We start from the raw sequence: 22,840 nt of genomic DNA on the forward strand, positions 1-22,840 counted from the left end.
TTGTTGAGCTAGCATACTATTCCTGCACATTTTCTGCATATCATTCAAATTTACCAAAAAAAAAAAATTAATTATCTTTTTCAAGTGCATATTTTATTATGAAAACCTACAGATGTGACCTCACAGGGAAGCTGACGGACGAAATCCGGACCGACGGCTTCCCGACTATCTAATCCCAGCAAGGTACAAATGACTAGGGTCAAAATCCCGACGCCTGACAGACTTACGCCGGGAGCCCGACACCCGGCTTGCCGATCGAAGGTAAGCTGGGCGCGGACAGCCGCGGGGGGGGGATGGTTAGATTAGGGTCTCCCGTGGGGGATTTAGGGTTAGGCACCCCCCGGGGAAGTTAGGCCAGGGGAACGGGGGTTAGGGTTAGGCACCCCCCACGGGAGACTTAGTTTTAGGCAGCGGGGCAGGGGGGGTTAGGTTTAGGCACTTGGGGGGAGGTTAGGGTTAGGCACCCCTAAGGGAGGATTAGGGTTAGGGGGTAGAATAGGGTTAGTTAATACTTACATTTTAACGTTCAGGATCTTCACCCCTGCCAGGCTTCCGCTGTTGGGAAATCATACTGATTCCTCCTCACACACTGTGGCTTCAGTCATGCCAAACAACCCCTCATGGCGCACCAGGTCTCGAAGAACTTGCTTATGCCGAGCATCTTTTTTTTGCTCAAAATGTGCTTCTCATTCGACCACATAAAATAACTGGAAGCGACAAAACTACTTTGCTGGATAGCACTGATCAATTCGATATGCGACATTTGTACGTCTGTGTGCAAATGAGTCTGAATCTGTATACGAAATGCTACAATGCGGCGGCTACAGCTTTTTTCCACACCAAGTTTCGTTGTGCTTCAACAGCGACTTTGTATGTGTTAATACGAATTGCTGAGTGGTTAAAGTTGCAGCCCAGCTTCTGTAGTACTATTTAACTGGTGTTTTGCTGCATTTGCAATGCAAATAAGATGCATATTTAAAAGAAAAAAAATACTACACTAAACCTCTCGGGCCAGCTCAGTCACGCCGTGGCGTTTTGAGGCTTAGGTGTATGAGAACTCATTATTTTTTGTTGTTGTTTTGGAAAGGTGGATTATTTATGTAACAAGACACACCGAGCATTTTTGGTGGTGGGTAAAAAGAAAATTATACACATTTACTTTTAGTTCATGGTCTTGCAGTTTTTTTACCCATTTTGGGTAGATTGTCTTTACTGTGTGATCAGAAATAATCAAACTAATGCTACTGTGTGTTCTGGAAATTCAAAGGACTCGATTCTATTCAGTGCGATGTAAATAGCTCCGGGAGTGAGCTCTCAGAGCTATTCAATACACCGCGCTGACAAGTCCGACTAATGATTTCTTCTCTCATCCCTCCGGGGATGAGAGAAGAAATCCGACAAAAGTCCCGGCACGAGGCTGTTTTCTGCCCTTAGCGCCAGGAAAACAGCCTCGCGCCGGGAAGTTAGGTCGGGGAATGCCTGTTATCGCGCCTAAACACCCTGTTTAAGGCGTGATAACGAGCCTTCCCCGATCTAACAGCGCGATGAATTGAATAGCTCCGGGAGCTATCTCCCGGCGCTATTTACATCGCGCTGAATAGAATCGTGCCCAAAGTCTTCTGGAAAAAAAAAAACCAAGGTATAATTTGTTTGGGTACTGCATAATTAGGGGCATCGATTGTGGATTGTGACCAGCCCAAAAAGATTCAAAATAGGCTCAGCAGCAAAAAAAAGGTTAAAAGTATCTTAATTGTTGTCAAGGGGCCAAGTGTGTGCCACGAAAACCATCCCCACACAATCATCACCATCATTCTGCATCGCTGACATAAGGAAAGATGGATTCCTTTTTTCTTTTTTAACTTTAGATTCTGACATCTGCGTTTTGTAACAGACATCGCGATTTGTCACACCAGGCAACATTTTTCCAAACTTCATCTCTCCATTTTTGGTGATTGCTTTCATTTGTACCATTATAAGCAGCCAATGAATGCCAAGTAACCCATTTGCCATCTAGGACACTTCTTTCTTTAGGTCTGCATGTTGTGATGAAGGGCATAGAGAAAGATGCTATGAGAGAGACCTTCAATCTCCTGGTTTCCATGTAGATAAACCGCACTCTGCCTTTTTCAGTCCCATCACCCGGGCTCCTGTGAAGCCACATTACATCTTTGCTTGTTATTATGAACAGTGATGGTGAATAAGAGATCTTTGGAAGATATGCTAAATTATCTGTTCATATCATTTAATGGACAAAGTGAATCATGTTTATTCAGTGCAAACAATTTTCCTTTGATTTTATTTTTGTTGCTTCCCTATAACAAGCAGAATAATTGGGCTCCTGTGTTACGCTGCACATTTCCATACAGATTCCTGAATTTCACAAAATTACCCAACAAATGTGTCAGACAGCTGGAGTGAAAACACTGAGTTAAATGGACTCCAGCCACTTTTGTATTCACTGAGTATTCATTTTCTGGTCACACTTCTCAGGTAGCCAGCAGGAGTCCTTTTCCATACTAGAGAGATAGCTACATGTCAGTCATAAGACACCTGTAAGTGGTGATAATATGCAAACTTGACCTCTTCATCTTCTGTATGCAGTGTATTCATTTCTTGCAAAGTGTAAACCCTGCAAGAAATACAGTATAAGAGCAAAAGTGCAGCAAGAATATTCGTACATCTGCTCATTAATGCCAATATCTCAATCAGCCAAACGTGTGGCAACAGCGAAGTGGATAAAAGCATGCAGATATGGTCAAGAAGTTCAGTTGTTGTTCCGACCAAACACCAGAATGCGGAAGAAATGTAATCTAAGGGATTTTGACCATCTCAGAAAAATGTTTGACAATCTCAGGAGATCAGGAAATTCTCTAGAGCAGGGGTGGCCAATAAGCGGCCCTCCAGCTGCTGTGGGACTACATATGCCATCATGCCCTTCCACAATTTGGCTCCAGGGCATGCTAAAACTGTGGCAGGGCATGAGAGATGAAGTTTGGACAAAATACATTCAAATAGAATTTTAAAATCCTTTGACCAACTTAAGAGAGTTTTGGCGTTGTTTCGTTATTTACATCTCCGGCATATCAAAAAAGGTGCTCCTGTGCTGTATGAGGCCCTTACTAGAGAGCTTTTGGGATATATATATATAAATATAATACTATTAGAGAGAGTTTTGATTCCCCTTTTGATATAGCTGGGAGGAGAAAACAGGTGCCTTATGTCAAATGTGTCAAATATTGGGATCTGCATTAGGTAGCCACAGTGGGCTCGATTCAATTGAACGCGAATTAAATAGGAAAGGAGCTCCCGGAGCTATTCAATTCTGCGTGCTGTTAGATCGGAGAATGGTCGTTCTCGCGCCATAAACACGGTGTTTAGTCGCGAGAACGGGTATTCTCCGACTAAACTGCCCGGCGCAATGCTGTTTCCGTGGCGCTAAGGGCAGAAAACATTGTGCCTGGACTTTTGTCGGATTTCTGCTCACACCCCAGGAGGGATTCGAGAATAAATCCATAACAGCGCGCAGAATTGAATAGCTACGGGAGCACCTTCCCGGCGCTATTTAATTTGTGTTCAATTGAATCGTGACCAGTGAATCCACTTCCTCCTATATAATTCCAACAAATCTAGTTGTTTATTTTACACTGTGTATCTCACAACTATTAGAAATTACATATTTAGTGGCAGATCTTTTAGATGAAGGTCACAGAGTATTGCTGCCACTGAAGTGGTGGTCCCAATATTGGCCCAGAGGGTTTGCATATTTGGCCTGTTGGTTTAGGATTCCGTAGATAAATATACAAGTCAGTATATTATGATGCTAGCCAATGTACAGCATGCTGAGAGCATGGGTGGCATCTACTGGCCCCAACTTCTGAGTCTGGAGGAACCTCTGGGTCATGCGAGATTTGGGTACACTAGCAGGAAAAATGAATTCAAGTTTTAGAGAATAAGGAGCAAATGGACAGAACCCACACATGCTAAGGCTTTGTAAATGGAATGCCTGACACCTAATTCACCCAGACCTTAACTTATACATTAAACCATTCTGTGCATACTTCAGGACTGTACCTGCCATTATATAAATTGTTGTGACCTAATATACTTTACACTATACATACTGCACGGAATTGGTATGAAATACCGCCGGCCGCACATCAGCAGAGATCCCGGCAGCGGAAGCCCGACAGCGCTGGAAATCCCGATCGTGGATAGGTAAGTATTGTCTAACCTAACCCCCCTAACCCTCCTTAGGGGTGCCTAACCCTAACCTCTACCCCCCCCCCCCCCAAGTGCTTAATCCTAACCACTCCCTTCCCCGCTGCCAAACCTAAGTCCCCCGGGGGGGTGCCTAACCCTGTCCCCCCCGGGGTGCCTAACCCTCCCTCCCCCTAGCCTAACCCTCCCGGGGGGGGTGCTTAACCCTAAGTCCCCCCCGTGAGCCCTAAACCTAACCCTCCCCCCCCGCGGCTGTCCGCTCGCGGCGCCCGGCATCACTACGATCGGGATGCCGGGCGCCGGAGTCAGGGAAATGCCGGGCGTCTACATCTAGACGCCCGGCATTTCACCCTTGCCGGGATATGACAGTCGGGAAACCGGCTGCCGGTATTTAGGCAGTCGGCTTCCCGATTGCATACCTACTGCACTATCTTGTATTGTTTGTCCTGTAATTTATTTAATTTTATGTATTGCTCCTCCCCCCCTTAATATTTGTATTAATCTACTTCGATGATGCAGGTTGAAACTGTTGTAAATGAAGATGTTTAGACTCTGACTAAATGCTCTGTACAAATCCCAGCTTATTACAAATAGGAACAATTAAGAATAATATAATGTGGTTTATATTTGTTTAATGTCTTTGATTTTATAAAAGTATTAAAATTGCACATGGTTTTTTCTCCACTGTTTTGATTGGTGCCCATAAGAATTAGTCCATGATTATTGGGGTGTGGTACAAAATGTTCACATGTAGAAAGTTGACGGGTGGTCGACATTCACAATATAGTCATTAGCAGCATTGTTGATTATTGACATGTCCACCATGTGGTTTCCTTTGCCGAATTAAGTATCCCTAACCCTACATTCTGTCCATGCCGATATTCTGAATGGATGATAAAATTCCATAATCTGTATACAATCCGTGATTAACAGCGATTGTACTGCTAGACAAAATAATACCTTTCTTTTCTACAGACCGACAGCCATTACTCGAGCCACTCCAGCACCAACACACTTTCCAGCAATGCATCCAGTGCTCACAGTGAAGAAAAATGGTATGATAGTGGGGAACGGCTGGACTCTGAGATGAACAGCTACACCTACATACAAGGAACATCCTCTGACAGCGGCATAGACGCCACCTCATACAACACCAACCATGTCAACTCCGCCGTTCCCGGAGCTTCATCCACCTCTCCACGCTCCGGCCCTCCTAAAGAAAAAGTGGCACCTCTGTGGCACAGCGTCAGTGACGTGGGGTTACTGTCCGATAGGACTTGTGACAGGGAGTCTCATGTGTTGGATGGAAAAAGGGAATCTCCTGTTGCTATGGAGAACCACACGAAAGTCTCCATAGGTTCTAAGCCATTGACCAGAGAAAACAGCGCATACAGCCTAAGTGACACCGCATCTCATACCAGGTAATGGTTTAGTGTTACACTTCCCATTTAATGGTTTTGTCACTCTTCAATGCTATTGGTGGTGGTTTCTTTAGCTAAGCAGTCTCTTCAGTCTCTAACCTAATAGTAAAACAAGATGGGGGTCAGGACTCTGTCATGTTTTATTACATCTCTTTTGTTTTTTATTTCTGCCACCTTTCCTCCATAACCTTACAGAGAAAAACATTTCATTCCCTTACCATATAACAAATTAGATTGTTTAGATTGTTAATTAAATAGCTCACTGCAGTTGGATACTATACGGTTTACAGTCATTGTAGGAAATCGCCATTACCAGTATAGTTTATAATTTAGCTTTATTTTTAAAAGGAAACTAAATAATAATAAGAGCAGTTACTTAATGAGTTCTGCAGAAAAGTTACAAAACACAATTCATCCATAGTGTTTTTTTCTCAGTTGTATTGCTTTGTAATTTCTACAAATGTCATAGCTTTCTCTAATGGAGCATTGCACAGTATCTATCTAGGTCTCACCTGGTGCTATTTGCAGTCCTTTAATTCAGCCATTTTTTTTTTACTGCCTGATGCAGATTTGAACCTAACTTGGCCACAGATGCTCATGCTTTGCACTATACACACATATAGAAATGTTTACAACGTTCATATAATGTGTAGGCTAATGAGAAGAGAGCTGTGGCAATAGAATAACTAAGGATGGGGGAGGGGCTGGACTGTACACCCTAATTTTAAACATAAGGGGTGCTACCATGCTGAGACTTATAGTGCTATGCAGAAAAAAAGTAAATGCAGGTGCACACTCTAAGCACTGAGAATACTGATAATAAAATAAAAAGCACAATTAACATTGAGAATAAATAAGGTTCTTTATACATGTTGGCCAAACATGTATGCCCGCCTACTATGCCAAAGTGAACCTCGTCAGATGGGTCTCTCACATCCTATTACTGACACATTATATAAATGTATCCAGGATATACTTGTATTAGTGCCCATTCTCGTGTGTAGTATGCAATGCAATGACCTATATGATTTAAAATCACCTAGGTAGGTGGGCATACATGTATGGCCAAACATGCTAAGGGGATGTATTTAGGATCTCGATGGTCACAATACCAACAGCGGAATCCTGACAGTCACAATCTCTATGGTTAGGGTTAGGCACTAGGGGAATGGTTAGGCACTAGGGGAAGGGATAGGGTTAGGCACTAGTGGAGAGCTTGTGATAGTCCGCGAGATGTTAGGGTTAGGTTGCAGGAGGGGTGAGTTACGGTAGGGCTGCATGAGCGGTGGGCTAGGGTCATGGGAAGGATTAGCGTAATGGTTAAAATAGTTACCAAAATCTGTCACAATAGTGACCGTCGGGATACCGCTGTTTGCATCCTGACCGTTGGGATCTCGTACCCAACCTGTGCTAAGAACCTTATTTATACACCATGTTAATTGTTAGACTTTTTTGATTATCAGTATTCAAAGTGCTTAGAGTGTGCACCTGCATTTTCTTTTTTCTGCAATAGAATAATTAGACAGTCCCCTTGAGTCACTGAAGGAGGAGTTGTCATCTGGTGAGACTGGCTGCTGTGCAGAGAAATTATAGCAATACATACAGTTTTGGTACTAATAAGGTGTTTTGCAAATTTGAAAACACTAAAAACATTTTCTATTTATATAATTCAGTGGGTCTCACAAATTGCTAAATCCATGAAATTAGCAGACGTTACATAAACAGAGATGTCAGCATGACAATAACTGCTGCACGGTTATCATTTTTGAAGAGAAATGTGTTTCTACACCGATGCGCCTGTTTGGCTGTTAGGCAGATAAACAGGTGCTTTTGCCATTTGCACATTTGGAAAGTTATTGGGGCAGTGGTTTTGTGCAGCTGATTACAGGGTTGTGGGTCATTATAGGAAGTTGAATGCCAGCAAAAGTAAACATTCACTTCAAAGTCATATACCAGCCCCAAGAAGAATAATATGGTTATTCTGCTGTGGTTATGTGTTTTTTTTTTTTTTCCTAGATGACCCCATGCTGTTCTGCGTTTGGAGTACTTTGATTATATCAAACACCATATTAAATAATTTTTTTTCCTGAAATTACACAATATTTTGATCCTTAACTTTTGATTAACTGAAAATCAGAGGTTTTAAAGTTTGGATGAGCTCCTCCCCCAAAAGATCTAACCAACCCAGTTCTAATTTAGCCATTAATTCCTTTTGTAAGGCATTTTTTTTCTCAGAAAAGTGCTGATTCTTTGACCATGGTGTAGGTTATTTATAAAGTGGGTGAAAATCCAGCAATTAAGATTAGCTTTCTCTCATTCTCCCCAGCACCATGAGCTCTCGGCACTCGGCAAGTCCCATTGTATTCACTAGTGCCAGAAGTTCACCCAAAGAAGAGTCTCACTCTGCCACTTCCCCACAGCTCGTACCTTCTTTCTCCTCTTCTTCCTCCTCCCCTTCTGGTCCTAGGACTTTCTACCCTCGCCAGGGTGCTACCAGCAAGTACCTGATTGGATGGAAAAAACCTGAAGGGACTATAAACTCTGTGGGCTTTATGGATTCGAGAAAGTAAGGAGCACTTTCTGTTCTGCTCTTAGCTGATAAAAGTACTGCTATAGTCGCTTGAAAAATCTTCTGCGTTTTTGTACACTAGACAACATTGGAGAACACCAGTAACAAATGTTGTGCTACTAGTAGTTACGTGACATTTAAGGAGATTTTTTTTTGCATGTTTGTAGTCTCCAATTTATTTAACAAGTGACTTGCCTTGAACACACACACACACGGTTACTGAGAGACAAATTTCAGTCCAGGTTTCTTCCTTTATCAGGTATTCATGCATGAGTTTCTGGGTGTCATACCAAACGTAGATATTCATCTCCTTTCCCTTCTTTCTTCCATATCTTTATTCATTTCTTAAATTATGCAAGACGACGGCGATGGCAAAGCCGCTTGTTCTGAGCATTCCTGACCCGATTGTTGTTTTTTGTTTTTCCTTATGAAAGACGACACCAGATTGATTGTACAGAAATGCCGCCGACAAGGTTGCGGGCATCCATAAGGGACCTACAGGCATCTCCGAAGAGGGTACCTACCGTTGAAGAGGAGCTGAAGAAACTCTTTGATATGGACAGCCAACCTGCTGGATCAGAAAAGCCTTTAAAGGTACTTGCACAACTATGGTTTAGTGGCATTTCTTCTGGTCATCAGCCGAGCTGGACCAAAAAGCCATCAAAGTGTAAGAATATATTGTATATCAATGCTGCAAGAGAACTGGTGGTTGTGTTGTTCATTTAACTAAAAGGAAGTCCTAAATGAGATTAACGTTTTGGCAGCATTCCCATAATGACCAGTAAAGAGCTGATTATTATAATTATATGCCTAAGCTGCTTGGTCTCTCACTCAAGGGGAGGTGTATCAAACCTCCGAGAGAGATAAAGTGGAGAACTTGCCCATAGCACCCAGTCAGCTTCTAACTATCATTTACCTACCACAGTCTATAAAATGACAGAGGCTGATGGTTGCTATGGGAAACTTTTCCACTGTATCGCTCTTGAAAGTTTGATACATCTCCCCCTAAGAATGATAATCAGCCAGACTGGCTAGTAAAGAGCACTGAATATATCTGATTGGTATGCAAGAAGCATTTGGATGGAGAAGCATTGCCAGGTATTGATGCTAAACACACTGGATTCACTAATACATTACATCCTAGCTGAGAAGCTATATAGATGTACTGCTATTTTATTTTAAATAAACCGCTAGTTTATCCTGCTAATTAAACGTACCCATAAACTTGACTTGTTGAAATCATTATGCGGAGTACTACAGCTTACTACAATTACCCCCAATATATGAAATTGTATATTTTGCTTGAAATTATATAATTCTTCCTGCTGCTGCATTTAACATGTTCTGGATAACTGAGATTCCTTAGCAACATTTGTTACCAGTTATCAAACTTTACTATCTGTGGTTCCTTTTTTATTTACAGATGTTGCTTAGGGAGGTCAGGTATTCACATCCCATCTATCAAATGCAGTATCAGTGTTTGAGTTTTCAGTAGGTGATTTTATTTGAAAGTACTTTTTCCAGTATTAGTTATACCAGTAAATTATGGTTCACAGTATAATATGGCAACATTATGTTTGTGGATCAGGTACCCTTTCTTAGTTCCTTTGAGTAGGAGAGGTTTTCAGTAATTCAAAACCAATGTATCCTGCACTTTGTTCACACTCTCCTTAGTGAGTTGCAGTTACACCCTACATGAATGGAGGAGGTGCTCCAGACTATTTATGATGTGATGGTTGACCTGGGAGATTGTATAATCCTTTACCAAGATGATTGCCTGCTTGGTAATGTCCTAGAACTTTTGTCAGCACTCTGTAGACATGGAAATTATTTTATGGTTTATTCATGCTAGCAACCTTGGCTGTGATCATGATACTGTTACATTGAATTGTAACAAAGATATTCAATACGTTTTTTCTTGTGTCAAAGATGGGTCTGTAAAGTCCCCTTGAAGGGCGTAATCGGTTTACTCACCTTTGTGTTTCAATTTCATAATGTTGTCCAGGTATGAACTTGCAACACATCTCCTGTATTTGCAATCAGGCAAAGGGCCTGATTCAAAGAGTGACGCTAATACGACCACCACCGTGATTTCGTACTGAACGCAGCTGCGAAAATATGTTAATAGTTCCAAAGCTTACCCGAGCATAGGGACGCCCACTGCTGCTTTCTCATATGGGTATGACGTTGCTTACTGTACCTGTGTAAATATCGGTAACATCGACATACTGTACATCGAACGACCATCTTGTCCTTTGCGGCAGGTCTGACCAGCCTCAGACTCTGCATCTCTCCTGACACACAGAGAGTTCTCATGCTGTGTAGAAGATCGCAATAACTAATTTATGTACGCCCATGAAACGACGTTTAAACAGACATATATGCCTGTGTTTTTCTGACCACCCCCTTTACCACCCCCAAACGCTTGACAACCTGTGACTCACTTTGCTTTCTGTGCATCCATAATCACAATGCGATCGCCGCGCACACATTGTACAGCGTTTTCTCATGAGCAAACGATCAATCTGCGTAAATATCGGCATTGCGTCCATCTCTGAATCAGGCCCTAAGTGTGCAGCGCCCTGGAAAATTAAACTAATTCCCCTATAGAGAGCTAAGCACTTTCTAATGGTTCATTTAGGGCATACAGTTCCCATGACAACATTGCACTATGCTCTCCCCTCAGTGTTTAAAGTGAAAAGGGTTGGCAGGTTGCAGGTTATGTCAAGATTCCTTTTCTTGTTGTGCTAATATTTTATACTTAGCAATACAGAACTGTCTAAACACAATGCTATTCGTTACGTTACAGCTGTGCCTTCATTTCTTCACTTTAACTCTCCCTAGCTAAGTCTACTGTTACTACTATTGTCTAAAATAGCATGTCAGATACTTTCTTGGCATATTTTATATTTACATTTTATTCTGAAGCTGTCCCTAATAAGATCCAGGCCAATGGGACACCTGGGAAATCTGTGGTGAGCCCCACTGTAAACATTTTAAGTAAATTCTAAGGGAATGGAGGATGGGCTAAAGTAGTATTAAAAAATATATATACCACCTCAGTGTATTGGCCATGTCCCCCACATGGCTTACTATTTTGTGGTCCCTGTCTTTCCATATTGGGCTCGTCATATGTCAGTACAACTGTGAATTTAGTGTGACATGCCATTGAGCAGACATAACAAAGTGGAGTTTACCTGCTAGTTGTAAATATGTTTTCATTAAAATTAGGGTAAGCTAAGGCATCTTAATCCAGCAACTAATATTTTTTTTTTAATAGATGGGAAATGTTAATAAATTGTGTAGCATCCTACCCCTAAACTTGTTAAATATAGCAGTAGCAAATAGCATCCCTAGTGTCAGTGAGAGGTACTGCACTTGTGTGTATCGGCTCATCTGGCCTTGTGTACGGGCGAGCAGACGACCACCTGTTCACTCGCTGCAGGTGTCCGTCGGTAACTGTCATCTCAACTGGGCGGGCAAATGTAAATACTCGCCTAGTTGTGATGACGGCGCAGACACATGGACCGAATGATTGGTAAGTCTACCTGGTGTGTACCCAGCTTAACGAACCCCTAAGACCCATTTCTGTTGATCAAAGCTGTTGGAAGTTGCTACTATCAGCCTGTTTGTGCATTTATCTTTCAAATGAACTAATAGGTGACTGTCAGAGGTGACCCAGCTAATTTTCGTGGATGTCGTTCAGTTTGGCCAAATAGTCCATGGATGGCCATCTTTAAAAAAAAAAAAACTCAACTGAGCACTTTAGGTACTGTTTATAAATATCCAGTTGTTGCCTAGTAAAAAGGTATCTAGTTGTGATATATAACAGTAATTTTTGTGACATCTTGGAGTATGGCAAAATATCATGGTGTATGGGTACACATTGCCATGAAAGCGTCACCAAATCTTCAACCCTTTTTGTATCCTTTAAATAATTTAATGGTGTTAAAAGTCAGTCAGAGGGATGTTTTACAATGTGAGAAAACAATGTAAGCATTTAACTCCAACTTTTTGTTTTGTCTTTTTCTTCAAGTCGTCTTTCCCTACAACCCCAATAAGCAAGCGGTCTTTGCACAGGACTCTCTCTGATGAGAGTATCTACAGCAGTCAGCGGGAGATGGTGTTTATCAATGCACGTGCTTCACTTCTGGACCAAGCTCTTCCCAATGATGTCCTCTTCAGTAGCACCTACCCATCTCTGAATAAGTCCCTGCAAATGCGCAGACCGTCCTACACCTTGGGTATGACATCCGTGCATGGTGAGTAATGCAGGATACATATTTCAATGGGATTTCTTCATGTACATTTGATTCCTTTTAGTAAAGAAGTCTATCCAAACATATATTATAATAGAAAACTCCTTCCTTCCAAACATCAAAACATCTTGTGTCCAATGACTAGAACCTCTGTGATTACATGCTGTTTAGGAGATACTCGCCAAACCCTGACTCTTTTCTAAATTATTTTATTGCTGCCAAGGAAAATTTTGATGATCAGGTCTTCAGACACAGCAGCTTGTCTTATGTCCACATTGCTGACTGCTCCATGCTCAACATACATGACAGTCTTCTATCAGAAGCCCTTTCATATTCTCCTGATGTCAGCACCACAGAGAATCGACCATAAAAAGAGTAAACAGAGAAGTGTTTTCTGGTTGACTGGACCTCTAAATGCCGAATCTTTGCACTCTGATACTGGTGTTTGGGGATTTACTAGTAAAATAATATTTCACTGGCTTAATAAAGTTTTAAGAGTTGCAAATAGTAATAATGAAATTGATTTATCAGATGATACATCTAGGACTATAGCTTTCTTCATTTTGTAAAAGTTCAACTAGTAAATAAGAGAGCTATCTGCTCTTTTTGGCAGCCTTTTGAAGAAGCCGAATTCCCGAACTGTTGTAAACAAATATACAGTAGATGCAGTGTTTTTTTACACCTATGGTGCGTACACCCGGTACGATTAAAATGGACGATATGACTGATAACGATATCGATCATATATTTTTCAGTGGCCAACTAGCTGCGATGCACGGGACGATAACGATATCTTCCATAGCCCCTGCATGCAGGCCAACCTGGTCGAAATTGGCTAGGTTACTATAGGCTTCGTGGTGTGCTGGATGATCGATATTGATCATCCAGCACACCCGGGAGATCGTACAACGATATCGTTGTCAATCGCCCCGTGTGTACGCACCATTAAGCTAAACACTGGCATATTTTGTGGTATATAAAATCCATTTATGCCTGAGATTTATAGGCATTTAAAAATGCCTAACTTACCAATTGGATGCTAATAATAGTATGCCTAATTTGTCGACAGGCAAAAGTGATTAAATAAAATTTCTATCAATATGGTATTTTTATCTGTTGCATAGACGACTTGCAATGTATGTACAAACAATTATTTATTGCAAACCTATATACCCATTTGTGTTTTATAGAATATCTTTTTATTTATTTTTTTAAAGATTTACCTTTTGGCCAAAAAAAATCTGCCGAGCCAAACAAAATAGCTTTCTACCATTTTTTTCACTGTTATAGAAAAATGCATATAACAGCCCTTTGACACAATTTAACACTTCTATTATGGCCATTAACAGACTTCTATACTGTTACCCAATATGAGTTTACCTTTTATTGGGGTACAGGCTGATTTCCCCATTTTCACCTGTACTTTTCACCTGTCATCCCTGCAAGATTTACGTGCGAATGTGTTTTGCACGATAAATGGGAGCACGCATACATTATTATTATTATCATTTATTTATATGGCGCCCCAAATGTTCCGCAGCGCCTTACAAAGTACATAAACAAGTTGTAGACAAGCGACTTACAGAACAATACAATACAGGACCAGGACATGGATAATATATATTGCTACATTAGCGACCATAACACCCAGATAAGCAACAGAGCATAAGCAGCCAAGTGTTAGGTGCCCTAGTGGGGATTAAGAAGTAGATGAAACTAAAGTAGGGAGAAGCACAAGAGGGTAGAGAGGGCCCTGCTCGTAAGAACTTACAATCTAAAATGCGATGTGGCAAATTTGTGCGATGGGTCCGAAAAGTTTTCTCCATTATTGCGGCTAATTGGATACCCCCCATAGAATCCAGTCAAGTCTAGCGGGTAGCTGGTCTTTTTAACGCACCAGGGAAATGCATACTGTAGCCAGTGAACCTGGAGAGCTGTCTCCTAAATGCTGACTGCCAGCAGGCTCCGCGGGCTTATCCTGCACTGCGTTTTAAAAACAATTTCACTAATTATTTAAATAACTGGTACTTTTTGTTTTGTTTTGCATAATGTAGGAGAGTTTTCTGCCTCGGACACCTCCCTCACAGATATCCACGATCAAAGAAGACAGCCCATGCCTGATCCTGGTCTAATGCCCCTACCGGATGCTGCCTCTGATCTAGAGTGGTCAAACTTGGTGGATGCTGCCAAAGCATTTGAGGGTAAATGTTACGTGCATGAAGCAGAAATGTCTCCATATGTTGCAGCTGTTTGAAATAATCACCCAAGTACTGTGACCATGGCATCATGGTATTAAACACGATCTACCCTTTAAAAGAATAAGCTAAGTATATATTTACATTAAACCACCCACCCAGTTTATTTGAACATTTACAGTTTATACTCTTTGATCAGGAGTACTGCTGTCTTTTTCTGTACTCTCTAATATGCAAAAAACATGCAAGTCTTCAGCAAACTTTTCTGTACTGAAAGCGTTAAATCCTGTGTACCTTCTAACCAGCGACAAGCTTGTCTGATACTGTGCACAGGCAGTGGTCTCTTTCAGGGCCTCACTCTGGAAACGTAGCTAGCTGTTTTCATTGTTGTAAATACACAAGCTGTGCCACCCACACAATACAAGTACATGTCCACTCCATTACACGGAGATTTCAGGGTTTCCAAATTTAAAAAAAAAAAAAAAAAAAAGCAGCTTTCAGAGAAGCAAATTCCACCTCTGATACATTGTTCCTTGTGGCATGAACACGTTTACAGCTTGTTTCAGAGATTGTATAAATGCTTTTCCCTTACAGTGGACCTACATCACAGAAGTGGCCTTCACACACTGTGTTCTAGCACTTCACAAATAGGTATTTATGCTTTTACCAACCTGTTCAGTAGTGGCAACTGTTAAACTAAATATTAATGATCATGTTATATAATTGTGTACTTGTGCCTAACTTACTAATTGGATGCTAATAATAGTATGCCTAGTTTGTCAACAGGAGAAAAGCGATTAAGTGAAAATTCCATATTGTTTGAAAATGTTACTATTAGATGCATAGATGACTTGTAACGTGTGTACGAACGTTTAATTGTTTATTGCAAACATTTATACCCATTTGTGTTTTATATATCATCTTTTTTTTAAGATTTTAAGCTGTAGAACTGACTATTTTGATGTCCCAATAGATCAGAGAGCCTCCTTCTTTGCCTCTACGGATGATGAGCATAGACCTGGGAGTTCAGCTTCAGTCGGTGACCAGTTAGAAGGCCAAGCCACGTCTCCATCCAGCACATACTACGGGTATGACTTCTGGAGTCCTTAGTGGTTCATGTAAACACCTGTCTATGTTCCTGGAAGCATGGTGAGGGTACATGGCTATGGCATTTTTAAAAATAGCAGCAAAGCAAGAGGTCCACCTGGACTTGGCCTACAAGCTACCAGTAACCTATCTACTATGGATCACATTCAGAGTTAGTAGTAAACCCAGCTGGAAAGGGCACATTGGGAAAACAATTTTGCCCTATAAGGAACAACTTTAAAATGCTGGGACAGATTTACAGGTGGAGAGTAAGTAAAGCATCCTAACTCCACTCTAAATCCCAGTGTACAAGTAAAACTACAAAGTGTATGTATGTTGAATGCAAAAGTAGGTAGTATTTTCCCTGCATACAAAATCATTGCATTCGTACTGCTTGCATTTCAGCATGATTTTTCCCTAACTGTAAATGAGGTCCTATGTGTGCAGCTATATAGCCTGCCTTTGTGATAGAAAGAGCTGTCATCATAGAGAAACTTTTGGTTAGTTGGAAGCCATTAGTAAGTATCCTTAAAACATAATATATATTTTTTTTTTCAAAGACGTAAGAGAAAATGATCACCATCTAATACAGATGTGCCCGTGGAGTTCCGCCACGTGAAGCAAAGAGTTATTTTTCCTATATATTGTCTTAGTCGCACCGTTGTCGCTCACAATGTACCAGGGATGTTAGGTTACTACTTTTGTCACAAAGGAATTGCTGTACAATGTGTATAAAGTCGCAGATTAAGCATAATGAGCTGCGGTGGAAGGATTGTCCCTGGCAGCTTGTATCGAAACCTTTTGGTTTGCGACTTAATGGCAAATAGAAGTACAAGTACTGCCAGCCCATGTGTACGCTTGCACTGTAGTTTTGTTGCTTCACAGTGTGAAGACCCAAATTTTAGGAATAAAATTCTTTGCTTGGCTAAGTCGCAAAGTCCATGGCGCCCCAAACAGGGCTATTTGGCAGTTTTTTTAAAAAAAAAGGTGTATGAGGACACATCTGTAAATTATTTTTATAAATTTGGATTGTTTTATTATTATAATTCTTTGTTGCTTACCAAACCGAGATATTACTTGACAATAAAATCACCATGGCACGCAACATTGTTTCTAGGCTGTATGTTGGAATGCTATTTTCCTTTTAACCTTTCTTCTTCAGGGTCCATAGGGATCCAAAGGGATACCATGGTGATATTATGGTTGGAGACCAGGCACTAAACTGTTAAAGCTTCAGCACCCAGGATGCCTCGGGGTCCTCCACCGCCCCTAGCCATAGTACTTCAGTTGTTCGTTTGGTGCGGCAGGATCAAGACGCACCTTTATAACAGGGGACTGCTCTGGCAGTCCTAAGCTTTTAGTTTATGATTTATTTTACGTTTTTGGATTGACAGTACTAAGCATCTGAATTAAGACGCCTATACGGCGACTCCACCTTCCTCCGCCGTGCCGCAACATCAGTAACTGGGCTGGTGATTTCGGCGGGTCACGGCTAAGCTTGCTAGCCGTAATGCTACGACCTGAACTGCAACCGGACGCACAGAGATGTCAGGTAAGGTGATTCCTTGCTTACGAGAAATTGCGAACGGCAGTCCTTCTTGTTTCAGAGACGCACCAGAAGCCGCTGCTGTCAGGCCCCGGGATTGCCTTTACTGAACATGTCAAAAGATAAAGGGATACAGGAGGAGGAGCTCTCTGTGCTGGTTTCATGTAAATCATGTATCATCTTATTTGTCCCCTCAGGACATTAAGGATGATTTGTGTGTTGGCTGTCATAAAGGAACCACCTAACTAGTCCAGTTTTCCTGTTCCTGGACAAGAGCCTTCTTGGGTAACCTCTTTGTCCAGGTAATGAAGCAGTTTGTGGATCGTATGGCTGCTCCCACTATGCGTCCTTGGATGGGGTGTCCACAGCAGGCTATGTTTGAACCGCATGCATTTTTTCTGGAAGGATGTTGATGGCCATTCTAGTCAAGGTATGTTGATAGCAAACCTGTAGTTGCTAAGGCACCTAAGCGCAAGTTAGCTTTTTATCAGTCTGCTCAACATATCGATTCAGATGCATCATCAGAGGTTTCAGATGATGCGCAAAGTTCCTCTCCAGGGTCTAACTCAGGGGAGGAAGACCATCCGTCTACGGTGGATGTTCCTTCTTTGATGAAGGCAGTTAAATCAATCCTAGACATTCAGGATGATGAACCGGCTCATAGTAACAAGGCTCCAGTGATCACCATCGGAAGGTGGTCAATTATGGATGAGGCATGAGGTACCTCCTACTGTGGATGCTCATGTGACACATTTAATCAGAAATGCTACATTGCCTATTCTGTTGGCATCTTCCTTTAAGGATTCCACGGATGAAAAGATTGAAGCATGTCTTAAAACGATCTTTTCATCCTCTGGAGCTGTTACTCGTCCAACTATGGCTGGAGCCTGGGTAGCCAAAGCTGTGTTGAAGGATGGATGGGACCATTGGAAAATTCTCTACCAAATGCTACTAGAGAGCAGATGATGTATATCTCCCATATACAGGAAGCGGCTTCCTATCTGGGAGAAGCGGCTGTAGATGCTGGAATTTTAGCTTGTAAAGCATCAGCAGCTTAACCAAAGGGCACGCAGGGCCCTTTGGTTAAGTTCCTGGAAAGCTGATGCAGGATCAATGAAGGTGCTGGAAGTTTTAAATTTCTATGGATAAAATAATAGCTACTCTGGCAGCTTCAAAGTCAGCAGGTCTGCCATCTACGGGACTATAAAATCTAGGCAGGTTTCTTTTTGGTCCTTCCATTCTCACGGACATGCAAGGGAACAGCCTTCCTCTAGGACGTCTAGTTTTCGCCAAAATATCAAGGCGACAAACTAAGAGGTCTGGCCCGGCAAGACGTCCAGCTTCTAAACTGGACGACAAACCCCCTGCCTGATGGGGCGGGCCTCCTCCTGTGGGATCCCAGGGTGGGAGACCGACTTCTTCAGTTAGCAGATTGTTGGCGTCAAACAATAACAGATGCCTGGGTCCGAGAAGTGGTCTCTCTTGTATAACCTCACTTTCAGGAGGCATCCTCCCCAGAAGGTTTTTTTGCACAGATCCTCCAGCAGATGCGGTAAAGGCTTTGGCTTGGTTCCTGTGTCTTAACAGGGAAGGGGTTATTATTCCAATCTAATTCTGGTTCAGAAACCGAATAGGGCATATTGTCCTAGACTGATTCTAGAAACCCTCAACAGGTTCATCCATGTACCCAAGTTTCGTATGGAAACTCTCCGATCAATTATTTTGGCAATGGAGCCGGTGGATTACATGGTTTCCCTGAACATTCAGGATACATATCTGCATGTTCATATTATACCATCCCACCAGCAATTTTTACAGTTTGCTGTCTTTCAGCAACATTACCAATTTCAGGCTCCACCCTTTGGCTGATCTACTGCTCCCCAGGTATTTACCAAAATAATGGCCTGTGTCAGGGAGTCAAATTCTGCCATATCTGGACAAACTTCTAATAATGGCACAGACTCCGGTTATTTAACCAAACCATCTTCATCTGACCATAGCCTACTTAAAAAAGCACGGCTGGATCATCAATTGGAAGAAATCATCACTTCTCCAACATAGCAGATGGTACATCTGGGAGCTCCTCTGGATTCTCGGGCACAGACTGTTTTTGCCAGAGGACAAGATTGTGGCCCAATCGTTGCGAATACGCAAGCTGCTTCGAAAGCAAAGGGTATCCATTCTGTTAGCAAAGCAGGTCCTGGGATCAATGGTATCCACCTTCGACCTGGTGGGGGATGCTCAGTTCTATTCCAGGCCTCTGCAAAGATTGATTCTCTCCAGGTGGAATGGATAGTATCATCGAATAAAGTCCCAGGAGATCCTTCTTACTCCAGAGGTTTGTCAATCCCTCCTGCGGTGGCTGAGAAAGGATCATCTGAACAAAGGGTGCCCATTCTGTATTCCAAATTGGGTGCTGCTCACCACAGACGCCAGTCTTCTCAGATGTGGAGCAGTGACAGGTCGTCACACCTTTCAGGGAAGATGGACAAATCAAGAAAGTCATCTGCCAATAGACATTCTAGAACTGCGAGCAGTATACAATGCACTTGTCATGGCACAGGATCTGCTCCAGGGCAAGCCGGTCCAGATCCAGTCTGACAATGCGACAACAGTGGCCTACCTCAATCATCAGGTAGGCACAAGAAGTTACACAGCCATGAAAGAAGTGACAAGGGTTCTGATTTGGGCAGAACGTTATCTTCCGGCCATCTCGGCAATATTCATACCGGGAGTACTCAATTGGGAAGCAGACTTCCTAAGTCGCCAGGACATACACGCCGGAGAGTGGTCTCTCCATCCGGGAGTGTTTCAGCTCTTGGTAAACAAATGGGGTCTATTTTTCACCAGGATAAAGTTCTTCGTTCAAGGGAGGGTTACCTTCCTAAGGTAGTGTCCAGTTTTCATGTAAATGAAGAAATTGTAGTTTCAGCTTTTCAGGCTCCAGATCTTTCTGTAGGTGAAGCCTCCCTGGAGGTAGTTTGTGCTCTCCGTATCTATGTGGAGCGCACAAATCCTGTTAGAAATATCTTTTTGAATAATATGGTTTTCATAACCGAGGATGGCCAGCTAATAAGCAGACTCTGGTGAGATGGCTACGGATGACTATCTCTCAGGCGTACACACAGGCTGATCTCCCTGTCCCAAGCACGGTGACAGCATATTCTACTCTGTCTGTAGGGCCATCGTGGGTATTTAGTCGTGGTGTCTCTGCTGAACAATTGTGCAAGGCAGCCATGTGGTCTTCTGTCCACACTTTTCTTAGGTTTTATACCTTTGATACTTTTGCCTCTCAGGATGCTTCCTTTGGGCGACGAGTTCTCCTTTGTGCTCAGGAGCGTCCCCCAACCTAGGGGAACTGCTTTAGGACATCCCCATGGGATCCCTATGGACCCTGAAAAAGAAAATTTGAGTTATGGTAGACTTACCTAGATAACTCCTTTTCTTCGAGGTCCATAGGGTCCACAGGTCCACCCTGACGCACCTGGCTGCATGGGTAATTTTTTCTTTCCGTCACAGATTCCCTCAGTTTGTGTAAGAGTGTTTCTGGTGTTTGATTGCTCTTCCTTCTCCTGCCTTGAGGCTTGGTAACTAAACTGAAGTTCTATGGCTAGGGGCGGGGTATATATGGAAGAGGACCCCGGAGCATCCTGGGAGCTGAAGCTTTCACTGTTTGGTGCCTGGTCTCCAACCATAATATCCCCATGATATGCTTGTGAACACTATGGACCGTGAAGAAAAGGAGTTATCTAGGTAAGTCTGCCATAACGCCAATTTTTCCTCCCGTAACCTGATTCTTGGCGCTTCTGTGTAAATTAATAATTATATGTTTAAATATCTAAATAAAAACCATAGATAAGTCTAGCACCCTATAACTCTCCTGTGGAACTACAAATCCCTGCTTGTCCTGACAGCCAAAGGAAACTTAGGGAACCATTTGTTTTTCTAAACCCTGTATGCAAATGCTATAACTTTAATGTATCTTGGTAAGTTTTTTTTTTTTGTTTGTTTGGTTTTTTTTGCTATTCGCAGAATTTTATGCATCCTTATTTTAAGCACCATGGGAAGCTTTGGACATTCTTTACTTTTTATTACAGGAAAGAGTCTCCCACCTCACTTGCCTCAAAAGTTGAACAGCTGGAGAGCATGCTGAAAATGTTGCAGTATGACCTTAAAAAGGTATAGCAGGCATGAAAACACTAATGTCCCAAAGTGTATAAATTATGGTTATGTAAACTTAATAATAATGATCTACATAAATAATGCTAATTCCTCTGATGTAACGATCTTATGTGCTTTGGGCTTAGTTTCACTTTAAAGATCATCTAAATGCCAGAGTAGGAGGAAAAAAAATGTTATGCTCCAGTTACCATTTCATAACAAGTAATGCTGAATTCGTAATACCTCCCCCCCTCCATTACACAGTTGAAGCCACATCCTCCAACTTTAAACCGGTGTATAAATGAGATCTGATAAAGGGCAAAGCACAAATTGCTCTTAACTAGCCTAGTTTGTATGAATCTTCCAACCTGCTGACTGTACGTAGACTACCTGATGTATGGAGACTTGCTAGCTTATCTCGCAAGCTTGTCTTTCTCTGCTGGTAGATAGAGAACCACCACCCTGCTAAGTGATCATGTAGTTCTTTAACTAATAAGGGATCTATCCAGTTAGCCACAAAGGGGACTAGTTGCCGTTGCAACAGTGTAGGGGCATCTGCACCGAGTTCAGAGTTACTGTAAGGCCGGCGATTACTTTGGGGGAACTTGGGGCTAATTGGATTGACCCCTAAATCTGCAGGACGTTGGACAAATTCAGTATAGTATAAAGATCAGTTATTTTAGATTTAAGAAACTCACTAGCATATATATGTATGCGTGTGTGTGTATGTATGTATGTATATATGTATATATATATATATATATATGCCCTGCTGCTTGTGTATGTGGTTGGAGTGATCCACCAAACAATTACAAGCTTTTGCTCCCAGGATGAACTAGGTCATCCTCCATATATACCCCACCCTTGGCTACAGGAATTTAGTTTTTTGTTTGGTGCACAGGACTGCACCTTGTGAACAGGGGACTGACTCAGCAGTCCCAAGCAAGTTTATTTTTTTGCCTATGAGTAAGCAGCACTAGGCATCCGGATGGACGCCCGTGCTGCTGCTCAGTCTACCCCCGCCAGCGCCGTAAGTGAGAGAGCTGGTGATTTTCGACGGGCATCAGCGGAGTGAGCGCTGAGCCCAGGACTGCAGCCAGAGACATCGGGGATGCAGGTAAGGTGGTTCCCCGCTAACCGCTGACAGCAGGGAACCACGTGGCAGTCCGTCCTCCGGCAGTGGAGTCCTGTCGGATGCCGCTGTTGTGAGGAACCAGGGTAAGACTGCCTCCCCCACTAGACCACTGGGGCATGAAATCAGGCAGCCGGGGATAATAATGGCGCCGGCCATGTATCCAGAGATGAGGTTTCCTCCGTCTGCTCCTACCTGCCTCTCTGTTATATGAGATGCCCAGAGACCACTTTCAGGTGCTCTCGGTAGCTGC

General features: G+C 42.4%; 1 protein-coding gene across 6 annotated transcripts in view; it reads left to right on the forward strand.

Annotated features, from left to right (window-relative positions):
• SIPA1L1 (signal induced proliferation associated 1 like 1) overlaps positions 1-22,840 on the forward strand; it is a 289,676-nt gene that overhangs the window by 257,242 nt on the left and 9,594 nt on the right. For 4 of the 6 annotated variants that reach the window (XM_088471233.1, XM_088471227.1, XM_088471229.1 and 1 more), the window contains 8 exons: positions 5,194-5,639; positions 7,966-8,205; positions 8,643-8,802; positions 12,245-12,470; positions 14,522-14,668; positions 15,257-15,313; positions 15,636-15,750; positions 21,392-21,473. In XM_088471233.1, coding sequence (XP_088327359.1) covers positions 5,194-5,639; positions 7,966-8,205; positions 8,643-8,802; positions 12,245-12,470; positions 14,522-14,668; positions 15,257-15,313; positions 15,636-15,750; positions 21,392-21,473 — 1,473 coding nt within the window. The remainder of the gene's footprint in view (positions 1-5,193; positions 5,640-7,965; positions 8,206-8,642; positions 8,803-12,244; positions 12,471-14,521; positions 14,669-15,256; positions 15,314-15,635; positions 15,751-21,391; positions 21,474-22,840) is intronic. The other 2 variants (XM_088471231.1, XM_088471232.1) reach the window with 2 other exon arrangements.

This window comes from Taudactylus pleione, unplaced genomic scaffold (genome assembly GCF_031769625.1).
Source record: "Taudactylus pleione unplaced genomic scaffold, aTauple2 ptg000113l, whole genome shotgun sequence".
Lineage (NCBI taxonomy): Eukaryota > Metazoa > Chordata > Amphibia > Anura > Myobatrachidae > Taudactylus > Taudactylus pleione.